We start from the raw sequence: 16,842 nt of genomic DNA, 5'->3' as shown, positions 1-16,842 counted from the left end.
TCTTTTCTTCCTCTTTTCTTCTGTCCTTAATTTCTTTCCTCGACGACCCTAACCCTAAACAGTACAACTAACTACAACGACTGCGCTTGCATACATATGAACAAATATGATCGATCATCTATGAACAATATAAAAACATCATATGATATATGAACAAAAAAATCACATCTATGGACAAAAAAATCATCACGACGGCCACGGCGGCGGCGGCGGGGGGCAGGGCAGGGGCGCGGGGGCCGGGGCTCACTAGGGGCGGCATCGACGACGGCGTCGGGGCAGGGCGGCGTGGACCGGGGCGGTGACGACGCGGGGTGGCGCGGCAACGGCGTCGGGGCAGGGGCGGCGCGCGGCGACGGCGATGGGGCAGGGGCGACGCGGACAGGGGCGGTGACGACGTGGGGCGGCGCGCAGCGACGGCGTTGGGGCAGGGGGCGGCGGCGCGGCGACGGCGCCGGGGCAGGGGCGCGCGCGGCGACGGCGTCGGGGCAGGGGAGCACGCGGCGACGGCGTCGGGGCAGTGGGAAGAAGAACTAAACCGAAAATTTCACAAGTGTGGCTTATATAGGAAAAGCTTTAGTCCCGGTTCGTGGCACGAACCGGTACCAAAAGCCCACCTTCAGTCCCGGTTGGTGCCACCAACCGGGACCAAAGGCCTCTTTTCAGCAGCCCAAAGGGCGGGAAGCAGACGCCTTTGGTCCCGGTTGGTGGCACAAACCGGGACTAAAGGGGGGCATTGGTACCGGTTGGTGCCACGAACCGGTACCAATGTATGCCTTTAGTACCGGTTGGTGGCACCAACCGGGACTAAAGGCCTTGTGCTGCCCGCGTCGCGGCACGAAAGTTTAGTCCCACCTCGGTAGCTGAGGGAGCTCGAGAGTGGTTTATAAGCCCCACTCCCGCTGCTCTCTCGAGCTCCTCTCAAATGCCGGCTTTCAGGCCTAAACACACTGTATCTGCCTGTGGGCCAATTGGGCCTTCTACGGGCCTGAATCCTGGCCCATCGGTGGGTTTCTAGTCGTATTCAGGCCGTGGTGGCCCAGTAGATGGCGTTTTTTTTAATTTTTTCCCAGTGTATTTCTTTTCTTTTTTGCTTTATTTATTTTATTTTGTTTCTACTTACAACAAAATACTTATTTATTTTATTTTATTTTGTTTCTAATTACTTATTTATTTTATTTTATGATAATTCTTTTTGCTATTAAAGTTTCTAACAAAAAAGTTCTTTATGAAAATTCTTTTTGCTTTTAATGATTTTGAACAAGAGGCTCACCAAAGTGGTGCTGGCGACGAGATCGGCGCGGGCGATCGACGGCGGTGAAGACGGGGACAGGTGACGGACCGCTAAACCTAGACAAATCTCGGGGAAAATGGAGCTCGGAGGTCGAGTTTCGAGAGGAGAAAGATTAACTAGCGTGGCTCAGACATTTCATCGAACACCTCATGTGCATAGGAGGTGAGGTAGAGCATCCAAATACCCTCCCCTCGACGGCCAGAAAAAATAGAGCACTATGGAGTGCTCTGCTGCAGCGATGGGGTATATATAGGCAGCTCATTTGTCCCGGTTCGTGGCTAGAACCGGTACTAAATCCGTGCCTTCTGTCCCGGTTCAAGCCAAGAATCGGGACCAATGGTTGTGGGCCAGGAGCGAGGCCCATTAGTCCTGATTCGTGCCTCGAACCGGGACAAATGGTTCCATACGAACCGGGACCAATGCCCACGAGGTCCCGGCCGGCCCCCTGGGCTCACGAACCGGGACCAATGCCCTCATGGGTCCCGGTTCGTGACTGAACCGGGACTAATGGGCTTGCCATGCTCGAACGAAAGCCATATTTTCTAGTAGTGAGGGGGTAGCTCGCATGCCACCACACCCGTAGCCATAGGCGCCAATCCTTCTAACGATATAGTAGCACCAAGAGGGCCGGACTCGGACCGACGCCAGCAAGCCGCATACAAGAAGGGCACAAGGTGTCATCAGCAGGGACTAGGTCGACCCTCTGAACCAGCACCCCCAGACATCACCCACAACCACGAACCAGATTTGCGCTGCCGCCTTAGCATGCCAATGATCTGGAACACACCGCCGCCAAACCGTAGCACCTGCACCACCACATCACCGCCCAGCCACCGTGGGTAGCAGCGCCACCTGACGGCCACCACCAGCGTGAGAGGCCATCACCTGCCGACGTGATCCACCTCACAGCTGAGAGCCTCACCGGGCGGCCGCCTCCTCTACGCCACATGCCAGGCCACTGGAGCGAAATCCAGCTGGATGTAGTCATAGACCATCTCGCACTCCACTTCCCCATGCAACACCACCAGCCCTCCTAGCTTCGCCGCAACCACTCAACACCACGTTGCCGTCGGGCGCCATCGTCGGTAGCAAGCCGCCGCTCTGTCGCAACCCAAACCTCCGGGGTTGCCCCCTGCGCCTTTGGTTGTCCTGCACCACCCGACCACGAGCAAGAGGGAAGAGGGCCTTCACCATCACCATCGGCCGCCTGGGCTTAGCCCGGCGGCTTCCTCCGGCGGAAACAAAGGGGATGGAAGGTGGTCTGGCCGGACCTGGCGGCTCGGTTTGGGGCTCCTCCCTTGTTGCCCGAGCGGGGATGACACGGTTTTTTTAGCTATTTTACAGTTGCGCGCTGTGTTACAGTTTGTTGTTTTTGTTGTTGTTGCATTCATAATTACTTCCTCCCTAAAGAAATATAAAAGTGTTTCGCTCTTATATTTTTTACAGTCTTCTCCCTGCTAGCGGGCAAGTTTCTGCCACATGTAGTGTGTGGTTCGCTACATGTCATGCATGTGGGTGCAAGGATGAAGAGCTACGGATGGAGCACTTGCGCGCAAAGGCTGGCCCAAGCATGGATGCTCGGATCGGATGGATCGATTATTTACGACCTCTCACAAGAAAAGGAGACGCGCCCATCTGCACAAGGCCATCGAGACGCATTTCTTCTGCCGTCGTAGCACCTCATAATTCTTCCGGAATCTGCACCCCCCCCCCCCCCCTCTCCCCCAAAAAAGACGACTACATTTAAAATATTAAAAATATATGACAACAATCACATGAACTAAGAAAATTAGTTGTTGAATATATGAATTGAATTCTCAAAAATTTCTATTGTTAAGGTGACACAAATCTTGTGATTTTAAACTACGGTTATTGATATATTTTTCAAACCAGGCGTAGTGATAGAAAAAGAAGATTAGCCGATTGGATCTGATGTGGTGGACTGATTGACCAGCCAAAGTTGGCAATTTAGAGCATGGCTAGCTCTCATCTAAATGAGAAATAATTATATCTCATCGATCTAACTTTTACCCTTTTGGATTTTGCGCAGATTCATTGGATTTTTTAATTTTTATTTCTTGGTTTGATTAATCAAATAGCATAGGAGTTAGATCGGATGAGACAATCGGGCGGTTTATCATGCAAATGTATTATGTGTACCAACTTGCGAAGAACGTAATGGATATTTGTATGAATTTAACTTGATGGAGAAAATATAGGCGCAGCGTTTAGCTAGTTATTACACACAGCCTCCTCGTCACAAAGGTAGAAACGATGGGTAGAAGCAAGCATTCAAATCAAACACATGGATAAACGCAATCGAATACATACTAATTTCACATTTCATCTCTAGGACGTCTCTGCAAGAGTCAGCATAGCGTGAGGTACATGTCATGGGTAGAAGCAAGCATTCAAATCCTCGATATCCGGACTGGCAAGGATGATGCGGATCTCTCTCCTGAAGATTGCTCAGTGGTCTGATGATGATGGCTGCTTTTAAAATGTGTGCATCTGATGTGCGCTTTAGGTCTGCTGCACCGGCTGTTGGTCCTGATACATTATGTTGATCGATTGACGAGGACACCGGTATTAGATATGAGGAGTGAGAGCACTTCACATTATCTAGTTTGTAGGTGTGAGTAGTGGCTTTGAATGGATTGATGTATATTCTTGTCAGACCTTTATAAAATAATTAATAAAGATCGCTACCTGCATCGATTGATACAAATACCGGGGTTTAACCTCCTTTTCTTTAGAAACAAGAAATCCTCGCCATCTTGGGCGCGACGACAAGCGGGTTCTTGCGCGCGACCTGCTCGCGGCCGGCTGCCTTGTAGTCGAAGAAGCAGACGTGTGCGCCGGCATGGCGGTGCGCCCCGCAGCAGGTGGCCGTGGCCCACCACCGGCACACAAATCCCAGCAGCCCCACCGTTTGCTGGCACGCATCGCATCGGTTCTTGGTCGCCCCCGCCGTCCTCTCGGGCGTCTCCTCCACGCCTCCAGCTTTCGCCAGCCTCAGCGACCTGAGGCCGGACATGACGGCGCCGTCAAAGGCCATGAGGTCCAGCAGCTGCCGTTCCTTGTAGCAGTTGGAGCAGAGATCGTTTGTCGCCGCGCCGCCGCCGAAGAACCCGCAGCCGTTGGCGCACGGGGCCGCGCCGCCGGCATGCTGCCTTGCCTCCATGTTCTTGGTCGTCGGGCGCGCGAGGGGCCGATCGCCTTGTTTACGAGCAGGTCTCGCGCGACGTACGTACTCTCGCCGAGAAGGTTGGTTGCTCGCGATGGCCTCTCTTGAGATTTCGTTGCGTAGCGATAGCCGGGCGTGTGTCATCGTGGCCTTTTAAAAATGATACTAAGCACTAGCGAGCCCCTGGACGATGATGTTCGGCATCGGACGGACCTTCTCGCTCTGTACCCGGACTCGGAATCCGAGCAGTGCAAGGAAGGAAGCTAGACGCCAGCGCCACCCAGGCAATCAGGTGGGCTGTGTTCTTTTCAAGACTAGAATCCGCTTGACTAACTCGGAAGGAGGTCTCCGTGACGCACACTGGGCAGTGGTGCACACGAGCAAAGTGGCAGGCAGCGGCGGCAAGCAAGCACGCACTGCAAGCGACAGCGGCAAGCATGCACGGTAAGCGGCAGCGGAACGCAGTCGCGCTCGCACGCACGGAAATTACTAGTGTACTACTCCCTCTGTATCGAAATATATGTCGTGTGTAGCTCAACTTCTCCAGCGACATATATTTTTCGGTACGGAGCGACTATTTCTCTTTCGTACTGCGTGTTTGTGTTGCTTGTGCATGCATGACGAGCAAGGTAGGGGCTAGCTGGAGCAAATTTCTGCAGCCATGCAACACCACCAACAATGGCATGATTCAACGGGAGAGCACGTACACCGTACGTCGCCGCGACCGAGATCAATGAGCGGAAGATTCGACAAAGCTAGCTCCTCGGCGACTCTTGAGAGTGAGAGGCCACCGCCGAAACGTACGCATCTCATACACAAAAAGGAAGATGCAACAAAGACACATATTGCAGACACGAAAATTCTAAACTTACGGGCAGCACCATACGGGCTACCCTCATGGACCGAATTGCTGCAAGGAATTGGTGGCCTTGTGCAGACGGGTGCAGAAAAAGGCGCATCTCCTTTTTCTTGGTAAATAATTGATCCATGCACATGCATTGCATCCATACATGCTTGGGCCAGCCTTCGCGCGCAAGTACTCCATCCGTAGCTAAGCTAGCTCTTCATCCTTAATTTCCACATGCATGACATGCAGCGAAAGTGTACTTTATGCCTGCGCTTTTGCTAAATCTCATATGCATGGAAAATTTACCCCCCTCGGTCGATTTTAGATTTTGGGATGATGCTGAAGACATGAGCCAACGTGAGGAGCGACAAGGACGAGCGTCGACCCCGGTAAGGCCAAGCCAGGTCCTCGCGGGAGATGGAGGCAACAGTGCGAGCGGCAGTGAGATGTACCATCCCAGGCAGAGGGGGGGGGGGGGGGGAGGGGGTTTGGAGGGATGCCGTGTTGGAGGCAAGCACCTCGGCGGGGGAGGTTGAGGGGAGGGAAAGGCGGTGCACAGTAGTGGCTTCGGCAATGATGGCTCCCTACCCAAGATCTGAAGGCCTCGTGCTGGCAATGTGGCCATCCCCTTGGGTTAGTCCCTTGATGCCTCAGGTGGCATGGGCGAGGATTCAAGCGAATGTTGTATGCTTTAGCACCGGCGATAGTGATGCCTACATGTGTCACTTACGTCTTGGTGGCGTCATTACCGGTATCCTCTCCGTGTCAGGGTTCTAGGTGAAAACACTAGCCCGTCAATTCTGTTTTCTGGGCTAGAGTAGACACGGACGTTTAGATAAAGATAGCCAGATATATTTTCATTAGTGGAGCTAGAGGGAAAATCCATGGAGCCCACACGTGATAAAGGCATAAGTTGATGGAGGATCACGTAGAGATGGCCGGCGACTGCCACCGGGATACCCTAAAATAGGTTTTTTTAGGGTTAGAATAGACATGGTCGCATAGATTCCTCACGTCTGCTTCGGGCGGTGACATTAGGGTTTCTTGCCGTGCGGCGAGATTTGGTGTCAGGTGCTTCAGATCTACTCAAGAGTTCAATCAGCGACGACTACTGTGGCTCCAGGGCACTGCTCCTTAAGGGCACGTTTACAAAGACTTCTCAGCTGTCATCGACAAGGTGAAGCCGGCTCCGGTAGAGGAGCGGCATCAATGGCTCTTTATGGTGGCGGTATTGGTTGTTTGGCGGTCTTGCAATCTCGATGTAGTTTTTATTATGTTTGGGGTGCTTTGTGGTTCCTCTAAGCTTTGATAATAGATCATGATTATTTCTGTAAAAAAAGTAGGCACGAACGTTTAGATGGACGGTGTGATTTTTCTGATTTACTAAACTAATAGTCAGATATTTCTAATTTTTTGAGAATTTCTACCATATTTTTCCTTTTTCTTGTTGACCCGTCATACACTTGTAATTTATAATAATAGATAGATGCACAGGAGGTTGTAGAGCATCATGGTTTTCGTCACGACAGAAAAGCTTTGTTTTGGCTGAAATTCACCATACTGTGTCCATGAAACTAAAAGTTAGTATCTTGTAATGGCTTTTTGATATGCAAACGTTGAATGGCATACTACCTCTGCGATGGTGAATTTTTCTTTGAACCGAATGTGCAATGGTGTTTTGCGAAATTACAGTTGACTATTATGTGTCATTCAGCAGGAACATGTAGTAACTGAATGGACAGGGCGTTGTAGAACATCATGGCTTTTCGTGATGGCTGAAAAGCTGTATTTTCCACCGGGCGGGCGATGCGCATGCATAGTCAAAAGGCCATGCCCTTTTTAGCTTCAAAACTGTCCACGCCAGATATCACAACCCGGTCGGTTCCGTTTCGTGAGTAGCCAGCGTGGTAATGGGCATCCGCTGCTGCTGGCCGGCCATGTGGTGGATCGGATGTGGGGTGTCATTATCTCATGCATGGAGTATCTCTACACGACTATGTAGAAAATTATTATAAGATGGCTGATGATGTGACCCTCATGGGGATTATATAGGCGTACAAGACTTAGAGGGCAAGAAGCCTATGACTTGGAGTACAAGATGATATGTAAAATCCTAATCTATCACTAGACTACATTTTGTTAAAAAAATAGAAGCACTACATGCTTGTGTGTGTCACCGTGCCCCGAGCGATGGATGGATGGGTCAGAGCATCTCCAGCCGCGCCCCCAATAAGCCCCCCAGGCCAAGTTTTCGGCGCCGATGCCAAAAAAACGCCCCAGTCGCGCCCCCAAGTGTTCGGCCTTTTTTTTTCCGCCCGGCGGTCACAGGCCGAACCCGGCGCACTGGGGGGCGATCGGGGGCTCCGGCGCAAGGGAAAAGCGCGGCTGGCCCACACCGTCAGGTGAAAAGTCAAGATTTTCTTCCCAGACTCGTCTCCCACCCCCCGCGCCCTCGGCCGCCACTAGCTATATCTCGGCGCCGCCCGCTGCCCTTGACCGCTAGATAGCCATTCCCCGCCGGAAAAATAGCAGAGGTTCGCCGCGGCAGCCCCTCCACCAGCGGCTGGGCGTTTCCGGCACCCGTTTCCGGCCACGGAGGGGCAGTTTAGCGGCGGGTACACGCCCACCGGGCGCAAGGTGTTTGGCGATTTGCCTGCGTCGGCGATGGACTCGGATGACGAGGAAGCTCTCGTCGCGCTGCTGGAGGAGGAAGCCGAGGCCGACGTCCAGGAAGAAGAGCATCTCATGGTGCTCGCCGCCCTCGCCCAGCTGCTGGCGAGCAATGAAAAGCCGCGGCGAGGTGGCTCGGCGCCGGGGCGGGTGAAAGCAAAGAACCGGCATCGTCTCGAAGGCTACTGCATGCTCTACTCCGACTACTTCGCCGATGCTCCACTTCACGGCGACAAAACATTTCGGCGCCATTATCGGATGAGCCGAAAGCTCTTCCTCAGGATTGTGAATTCCATCCGGGAGTTCGACAATTACTTCAAGTGCAAGATGGATTGCACCGGCAAACTTGGATTCACCTCGATCCAGAAGTGCACGGCAGTGATGAGGATGCTTGCATACGGAGCTCCCGATGATTCACTCGACGACTATGGGCGCATGGCCGAGTCCACATGCATAGAGTGTATCTACAAGTTCTGTTGGGCAGTGGTGGCAGTGTTTGGACCGCAATACTTGAGAACACCCAATGCGGAAGACACTGCTCGGATCCTAGCACAGAATGCAGCAAGAGGATTTCCTGGGATGCTTGGAAGCATCGACTGTATGCATTGGAAATGGAAGAATTGCCCATTTGCTTGGCAGGGGATGTACAAAGGCGCCAAAGGCGGTTGTAGTGTGGTACTTGAGGCGGTGGCCACACAGGACCTCTGGATTTGGCAGTCCTTCTTTGGTATGCCAGGAACTCACAATGACATCAACGTGCTGCAGTGCTCTCCTGTCTTTGCCAAGCTTGTTGAAGGTCATTCTCCTCCGGTGAACTTCGAGATCAATGGGCGGCACTACAACAAGGGGTACTATCTAGCTGATGGCATCTATCCGAGATGGTCGACATTTGTGAAGACCATCTCAAACCCTGTGCCAGGAGGCAAGAACGCCTGGTTTGCGAAGATTCAGGAGGCTTGTAGGAAGGATGTCGAGCGGGCATTAGGTGTGCTTCAATCTTGATTTGCTGTTGTCCGGTACCCCGCTCAGACCTGGTCGAAAGATCAAATGTGGGAGATCATGACTTGTTGTGTCATCTTGCACTACATGATCATCGAAAGCGAGCAAGAAGACCCAGTGTTTGACACTGAACCATACTACAGGCAAGGCCCTCTAGCCGAAGTTGATCACCAGCTACCGGCAACCTGGACTGCCTACCTCAGTATGCGTCTGGAGATCCGAGACCCACAGGTGCATCATCAGCTGCAGCATGATCTGGTGGAGCACCTATGGAGGCTCAAGGGCGACGCCCGGCGCGACGTGTGATGAAATATGAGTTTTTATTTGTTGAACTATATAATTTGTATTAAACTATTTGTTGTTGTACTATTTTGTTGAAGTATTTGATTTTTCTGTAATGAAATATGTGATAAAAAAATATTTATGTTGATAATTGAACGCCGAGCCATGCCGAATATGGGCCTATTCTCGCCCATATGGGCCCTTTATTTGCCGAAAGGGGCTCGAAAAGTGGGCCAATATCGGCGTCTGGGGCCGACCTGGGGGCGACGACTGGGCGCAAAACCGCCCCAGCACCGATTTATCGCCGGCTCGCCCCGAGGGGGCGATTTTTATGCGTCATGAAGGGGCCAACGGCTGAAGATGCTCTCACATGCATATTGCTTGCGGTAGTGTCTCCTGTCGCCTGCATGTAGTGGCTTGATGACCTTTCCTGCAAACGGCAACCAGAGCCAGCAGGGCGTGGCCCATGCGATAGCCTGCCCAGATCACCCCTGTGATGGTAATTGGTGAACACCCGGCCGTGGAGAGAGAGGTGAGAAAGACCCGTCATCCCTTTGGCCAGCTGATGAGTAAAGTAGCTGGATGGATATATGCAGCACATATGCTTGCATGTTGAGGCAAAAGCGCGTAGTACGTACCACGTCCCTCCGACGTCCTCTTCCTGCTGCAAATAGCTGGTTTCCGTTTCCGGCATCGCCGGCCACACCCATGGTCAGTAGCGTAATTCATGGCCTCCATCCTTTCACACTTTGTTGGTCGGTTGAAGCAGAAATTTCGCGGAGCCTTCCTCGTGCCCGCGTCTCCATGATTGATCCAATTTGTTGACTGGACACCAGAAAACTGATAATTTGAGTTGAATATCAAAGAAACATGCTAGGAGATCCACCCATTAAGAAATAAAGTATAAGAAAGTCTTATCATACACTGTAATTATATGATCGTAGCCTCGGGCTGTGGTGGTTTGTTTCCGGAGGACGCATCAGTCGCGGGTCTTCAGCGCTTTGTCGAGCTGCCGCTGTTGGCATTTATTTCTTCTTCTCTTTCTTTGGGCTTGATGTGCTGCTCGCCCCAGCATTGCAATTTGTACAATGGTGGTTTGTTTTGGAATACAAAGCATGGGAAACCCTTTTTCGGTAATTATATGATCGTGCCCAGACTTTTTAACCTAGAGACCACACACAAAATATGATCCGATGCAAAAGTTTACAATTTGTTGATTTGGATTCAAAATGCCAGAAATGCTTTTTAATTTTAGAAGCTGGTTAGATCTAAAAAGGCTTACAATTTGACATCATCTTTAATCAATGAGTTAGTTCATGCAGAAAAAAATTGGAGTATGTTGGGTAAATATTTTTGCATTGTGCTTCACAAGGTAATTTTTAGCTCAGGCATGATAGAAAATGATTCAACACCCAATGATGCAGAAGTATTGATCATTTGCGCTCTCTCTCTCTCTCTCTCTCTCTCTCTCTCTCTCTCTCTCTTCTTTAGGCCTCTAGTCTTGATAGAAAAAAATTACAGTGATATATTTTTCTATCTCATTTCCCCAACTACTTTTTATTATACATTTTTTGTGCTGATAGGCCACCACAAGTGCAAAACAATTGCCACTTCATCGGTCCGACTACTTTGACCATTGTCCAAATTATCTTATTTTTTGGAGTTTACAAACCAAGACTAAATTCAATCATTAGATGAAGCAGAAGCTGCTAAAAGAACATACATTTGGCTCGAAAGGCTGTTCAAATATCACAACTAACTTCATTTTCGCCACAAACTATGTTTGCATTAGAAGGTCTGAAACGTAGGGCCGACAGGTTTTGATACATGAATATTTATTCCTGAAATTGTTGCAAGTAAGCCTATTAGTGAAAAGAGTCCTACTACTTTCCCTCAAAGGCTTTTGCAACAGGCCCACATATACTTCATTTACTATCCGGCTCGTCGGATGCCATCGAAAGATTAGAGAAAATGGTGGAAGGAGGAGATGGGGAGTGGCGGATTGGTGTGATTCTTGCCCGGCATCTGGCCTAGTTTATATAGAGGGTGGACGGGAGGAGCCTGCCCGGTGTTGTGTTTAATGCTGGTCCGCTCGTGAACGGACGTGTGGCCAGAGTAGGTTTTTCGGCTTCCACGCGGGTTTAATGGAGGCGTTTGAATGTGGCGATGAGGCGTGTTCAGCCGGGCGTGCAGCGGGCGGCGCCCTCGGCCGGCGCGCTGCTTCAATGGCAGAGGCAGTGAGAGGTCGCTACTGCCTTGAGCCGCCTTTAATGTAGAGCGGTGCGCTCTACGGCTGCACGAATGTGGGCAACTGGCGCCAGGAGAGAAGTGCGCGTGGAGGGGGGGGGGGGGGTTGGTGGGCCAGGACGGTTAGAAACGGGCTTGGGAGCGGTCCGGACTCTCGCAAACCTCTCCACGTTTGTCTCCGGTTGGAGGGAGAAAACGGGTCCGGACCGCATCGCGGACTGATATATACCCATATTGGATGGCTTCCGCGGTCCGAACAGCGTGGTCCAAACGGATGCGGGCTGTTTTGGGTCTGCTTGAAGATGCCCCAATAATAAAAGAGTTTCATTCATTGCAGTGAAGTGAAATACGTACGTACTACGAGTTAGAAAGATAGGTTTAGGGTTTTACGTGGGTGGTTAACATCCAGCCTCACATCTTATTATATAGATGATCAGAATATAATTATATATGTATACGAATACGCGTACAATGTGAAATACGCGGAGTGGCAACGCGCGTTGATCAGTCACCGTGCCCCGAGCAATCGATGGATGGTCACATGCATATTGAGGTGAAGTGAAATACGTACGTACTACGTGTGATGGTGATTGGTGAACACCCGTCATCCCTTTGGCCAGCTGATTAGTAATGTAGCTGGATGGATAAAGGCAGAAGCGTACAATGTGTGATAAGAACATATGCTTGCATGTTGAGGCCAAAGCGCGTAGTACGTACCACGTCCCTCCGACATCCTCTTCCTGCTACAAATCGGCGGTTTCCGTTTCCACAGCCATGGCCAGTGCTCCATGCATTGCCCCAGTAGAGTAATTCATCGCCTCCATCGTTTCACGCTTTGTTGGTTGGTTGAAGCAGAAATTTGGCGGAGCTTTCCTCACACCCGCGTCTCCACGATTGATCAAATTTGTTGACTGGACAATAGAAAACTCGTAGTTTAGATCTCACCAGTGTGGAGCCAAAAGAAGGTTGTGCCCCCGCTCGGGCGACTCGGGTGGCACCCCAACCGTAGCCGCCGTCGGGGCCCAAATCATCTCCCTCCCTTCCTCCCGCGGCCACCGGAGGACACCGCCAGCCTGCGCCCGGTGGCCGACGGCGGTGGCAGGGGTCCTTCCTCTCTCTCTCTCTCTCGCTTCTCAGGGGTGGCGGGGCCCCAACGCACGTGGAGGCGCGGCTGATCTAGAAACGACGCGATGGCTGCGATGACGGCGGCTGGCCTGGATCGGGCGGCGGCGCGTCATCTGGCTTTAGATCGGCGGCGGCGTCGAGGGCCTGGTGGACTGCTCGGCGGCACCTCTGGGACAGTTCTGTTCTGGCCGGTGCATCCGGCGGTGGTGGTCATCTTCTTCGTCGGAGGTGGCCGGCTAGAGGCTGAGTGGTCGGATCTCGAGATCCATCATCTAGTCCCGGCTACGAGTTGGGGAGACATGGTTGCCGCTGAAAACCGAGCCGACGGCAGACGATGGCGGCGTTCTACATCGTTACCTTGATGAAGGCATCATCGTGTAACTACTGGCGACCCACTCGTGCTGCTCCGAGGAAAACCCTAGGATCTGGTGTTCCAGATCGGACGATGGCGGCACTACGGTGTCGTTTCTCTTTTGGGAGCGTCGTTTGTGGAGCAGTGCTGGAAGACAGAGGCAAGAGGCGGAGCGGCTTCGACTTGAACGGAGTTTCGGTGGAGATGTCAAGTCATGCCTGGCCGACAGGTGCTACGCTGTGTCATGCCTGGTCGGCAGGTGTTATGCACGACAAATCTTCCAGAGTCTCCGCGTCGGGATGGACTAGCGCAGGGTGGTGGAGTCGTTGGGCACCATGATGGCCTCGACGGATGGTCAGACTGGCAAGGATGATCCGGATCTCTCTCCTGAAGATGGGATAACGGTTCGATAATGATGGCGGCTTCTAAAACATATGCATGAGGTGTACGCTTTAGATCTGTTGCACCGGCTGTTGGTTCCGATACATTATATAGATATGAGTGAGAGTACTCCACATTATCAAGTTTGTAGGTGTGAGTGGATGCTTCGGGTGGCTTGATGTATGTTCTTGTCAGACCTTTGTGGAATAATTAACAAAGATGGCTGCATGCATCGATTGATGCAGAGGCCGGGGGTTTAACCTCCTTTTTTAAAAAACTCATAGTTTAAGTTGAATATCAAAGAAACATCCTAGAAGGTCCACCCATTATAAAAGTGAAGTAGAAAAAAAACTTTTATCACACATTGTGAGACTTTTTCACCTAGAGCCCACACACAAAATACGATCCCATGCAAAAGTTCATAATTTGTTGATCACATTAGGTTCGTTTATATTCTTTGGATGAAAAAAAGCAAAGAATGCATTTTTAATCTTAGAAACTAGCAAATGGGATCTAAAAAAGCTTACAATTTGAAATTATCTTTAATCAATGGTTTAGTTCATGCAGAAAAAAAATCTGGAGTATGTTGGGTAAATATATTTGCATTGTGCTTCACAAGGTACCGGTTTTAGGTATATGCAAAGTACTAGAAAGAAACTATTATATGAAGAGTGGAAATATTAATCAATTGTTCAATACTAATGTAAAGTGTATGTCCTAGTGTTTTTTTGAAGTTACATGCACAAAGAAAATAGTTGGTCACTAGGAACATTATAGTTTCACTTTAAGTCTAAGAAACATTCTACCATTTACAAAGAAAAGTACAAGCACACTTTTGTCAAATCTCGTGAGGCCTTTTCACCTATCTCCTAAAGTCATATCATGAGCCCATGGAAAATTTAACATTTTGTTGATCACATTTAGGTCATTTTTTAACGAGAATTGCCAAAAAAAGTATTTTAAACCCAAAAGTAGCAATAAGGTCGAAAAAATATTAAACTTTGGATTATCTCTAATATGTGTTTTAATTCATGTAGAAAAAGTTTGGAGTATGTTGGATGGATATTCTGGCAAGGTGCTTGACAAGCTACTGGTTTTTAATTATATGCAAAGTGCTAAAATTATGACATGATGTGTGGCAGTACGATGCTAAATTCTGCAATGCTACTGATAAAAAGAGAGGGCTCAAAGCGCTCACATGAACCCTGAAAATAATATGAGACTCTCACTTACCATCCCCTTCCGCCTTGTGATTTCCACTTATTTTTTGAACTGTATGGTTTCCGCCTGAGTTCACCCCTTGATTATATCAGTTTTGGACGATGTGGGTTTAGATGAAGTGGCATCCACATGCACTATCACGAGCGTGAACAGCTTGTCGCACCATGTCTGATTCGATTTTTCATTTTTTGTTTATCTTGGGAGTGACTTGATTTGATTTCCACTCTAGCAACCCTTGCGCTAGCTAGCCGCAGGAAGAAAAAAGAGGAAGGATGTGTGAGAGAGAGAGATAGTGAGAAGGTGGTGGGTGTGAGAGAGGGACCCGTTACTACCATATATCTGCTCGTTACAACTAAGCTCTGATCGAATGAGCAGCCCCGCATGAACAGGAGCGCGGGGATGGTCATGACACCGCCGGCGAAACCCTCAAGAAAACCCTGGTCGTACGGCCGCATGGATGGAATTGAAAGAGGCCGATCGAAGGGGCGGAGCAGGTGCAGATGGCCAGATGAGTGGAGAGTGATGGATGCAGAGCTCAACTTGAACAAGAGCAGGTCGGCCGATGTTTTCGGTCCACGAGAGCCAGCTGCCAGCGTTTTGACGACAGAACTAGCCTCGTCGAGAGAGGAACCTTCACGAGAAAAAGCCCGTTGGACGACAGTTCACACGAAAATTCCCCCGAGCTGACGTCTGCGCGTCCTATATAATTCCCATTCCTCTCGCGAGAACCGTCCATCAAACAAACCTGATCGTGTCCACTGGCAGCTCACAACATAATTTGCAGGGATGAGCGACGGTGGCGACTCCGTCTTCAGCGATGACTGCATCGACGACTGCCTTGAGGCGTGCTGCTGCGACTGCTTCTGGGGTCCCATCTGCTTCCGCATCCTCTGTGCTCTCGTGATCGTCACCGTCCTCGCCGCCGTGGTCACCCTGCTCATCTTCGCCTTCGTCCCCAGCCCCGTCCGCGTCAGCGTCGAGGACGCGGCCTTCTCCCGCCTTGGCCTCGCCGTTGAAAACGCCACGGCCACGGCGCTCGCCTACGACATCTCGCTCGCCGTCGCCGTGCACAACGACAACTGGCTCATGCGCGCCGTGCACACCGCGCCGCTCGACGCGGAGCTGCTCTTCGCCGGTGCGCGCTTCGCCCGCGTCCGTCTGGCGGCCGCAGGGGCCGTGGTCCGACCGGGGCGCATGGAGGTGTACCATGCCACGGCGGCGGCCGACAACACGAGCGTCGCGCTGGGGAACGCAGGGGTGGGGGAGTTCCTCAGGGAGAGCGCGGCGGGGGTGTTCCGGATGGAGGTCAAGGTTGTCGGGCAGGTCAGGTACCGGCCGCACCACAAGCTGCACATGCTCGACGCGATCTGCCGGCTAGAGTTGGCTCTGTCAACGGCAACCTCGCCGGCGATGTTCAAGAAGGTCAAGTGCGATGTTCAGAAAGGCCATTGATGCTTAGATCGAAGCTAGGTACGGTGGTTCAAGTTCCCTGTTTCTTCTCACGGCTGCTGATGGTTACTTTGCACGGCTGCTGATGGTTACTGTTTCTAGCTGATGTAACGTGGCTGTTCCAATACCCTCTGCTTGTTGGTAATTTGTGTAAGTGATTTATGTGGGTGTTTTGCGGCCAATGTTTCTAGCTGATGTAATTTTGGGAAGTTCGTTATGTTTTTTTTAGCCAAGACCGTAGAACAATGGTTCTACGGTAATTATATTAAAAATAAAAGTAAGAACAAAGTCTCATGTACAAATCAACCTATGCCTTCTCTAGGAAACATAAATAACATATTATTAACCCAGGTCCTGATCTTAACAGCCTTGTTAGCTTTTGCTCGAAGTTCTGATGCCCATAAACCCTCCTTAAGAGAACTTCCAAGTATTGTGATGAGGAGGTGCAGGTCTAAAGATTTTATCATTCCTGACCGACCATAATCCCCAGCATCCCATGATGATGATGTCAAACGCAATCTCTGCAGGAAGTGTGCTCATTGCCAAAGTGATTTCATCATGAGCAGAAACTCCTCTCTGTTTATCTAGAATAATAAGATCCCAACATGCCATGGCAAATGGGCAGTCCCAGAAAAGATGCATGGCTGTCTCCTCAATGTGGTGCGAGCATAGGGCACAATTGTAATCTGGCAGAAACATGTTTTTGCGATGAAGCAAATTCCTGGTGTTTACTCTGTCCTGATAAAGCATTCAAAAGAAAATCTTGTGCCGAAGTCTGCAAGAGGAGCTCC

The 16,842-nt window shown here is 50.6% G+C and overlaps 1 protein-coding gene across 1 annotated transcript; it reads right to left on the bottom strand.

The window, feature by feature from the left end:
- Positions 1 to 4,043: 4,043 nt before the first annotated feature.
- LOC109734769 (zinc finger A20 and AN1 domain-containing stress-associated protein 10-like) lies at positions 4,044 to 4,475 on the bottom strand. The gene has a single exon (XM_020293957.1). It carries the CDS (start codon positions 4,473 to 4,475, stop codon positions 4,044 to 4,046), a length of 432 nt encoding a protein of 143 aa, XP_020149546.1.
- Between the last annotated feature and the right edge of the window lie 12,367 nt (positions 4,476 to 16,842).

Source organism: Aegilops tauschii, chromosome 6 (assembly GCF_002575655.3).
Source record: "Aegilops tauschii subsp. strangulata cultivar AL8/78 chromosome 6, Aet v6.0, whole genome shotgun sequence".
Classification (NCBI taxonomy): Eukaryota; Viridiplantae; Streptophyta; class Magnoliopsida; order Poales; family Poaceae; genus Aegilops; species Aegilops tauschii.
This window is presented reverse-complemented; position numbering and strand designations above follow the sequence as displayed.

Coding starts and splice junctions, on each gene's coding strand:
- LOC109734769 (XM_020293957.1), bottom strand. CDS start 4,475: ATGGAGGCAAGGCAGCATGCCGGCGGCGCGGCCCCGTGCGCCAACGGC.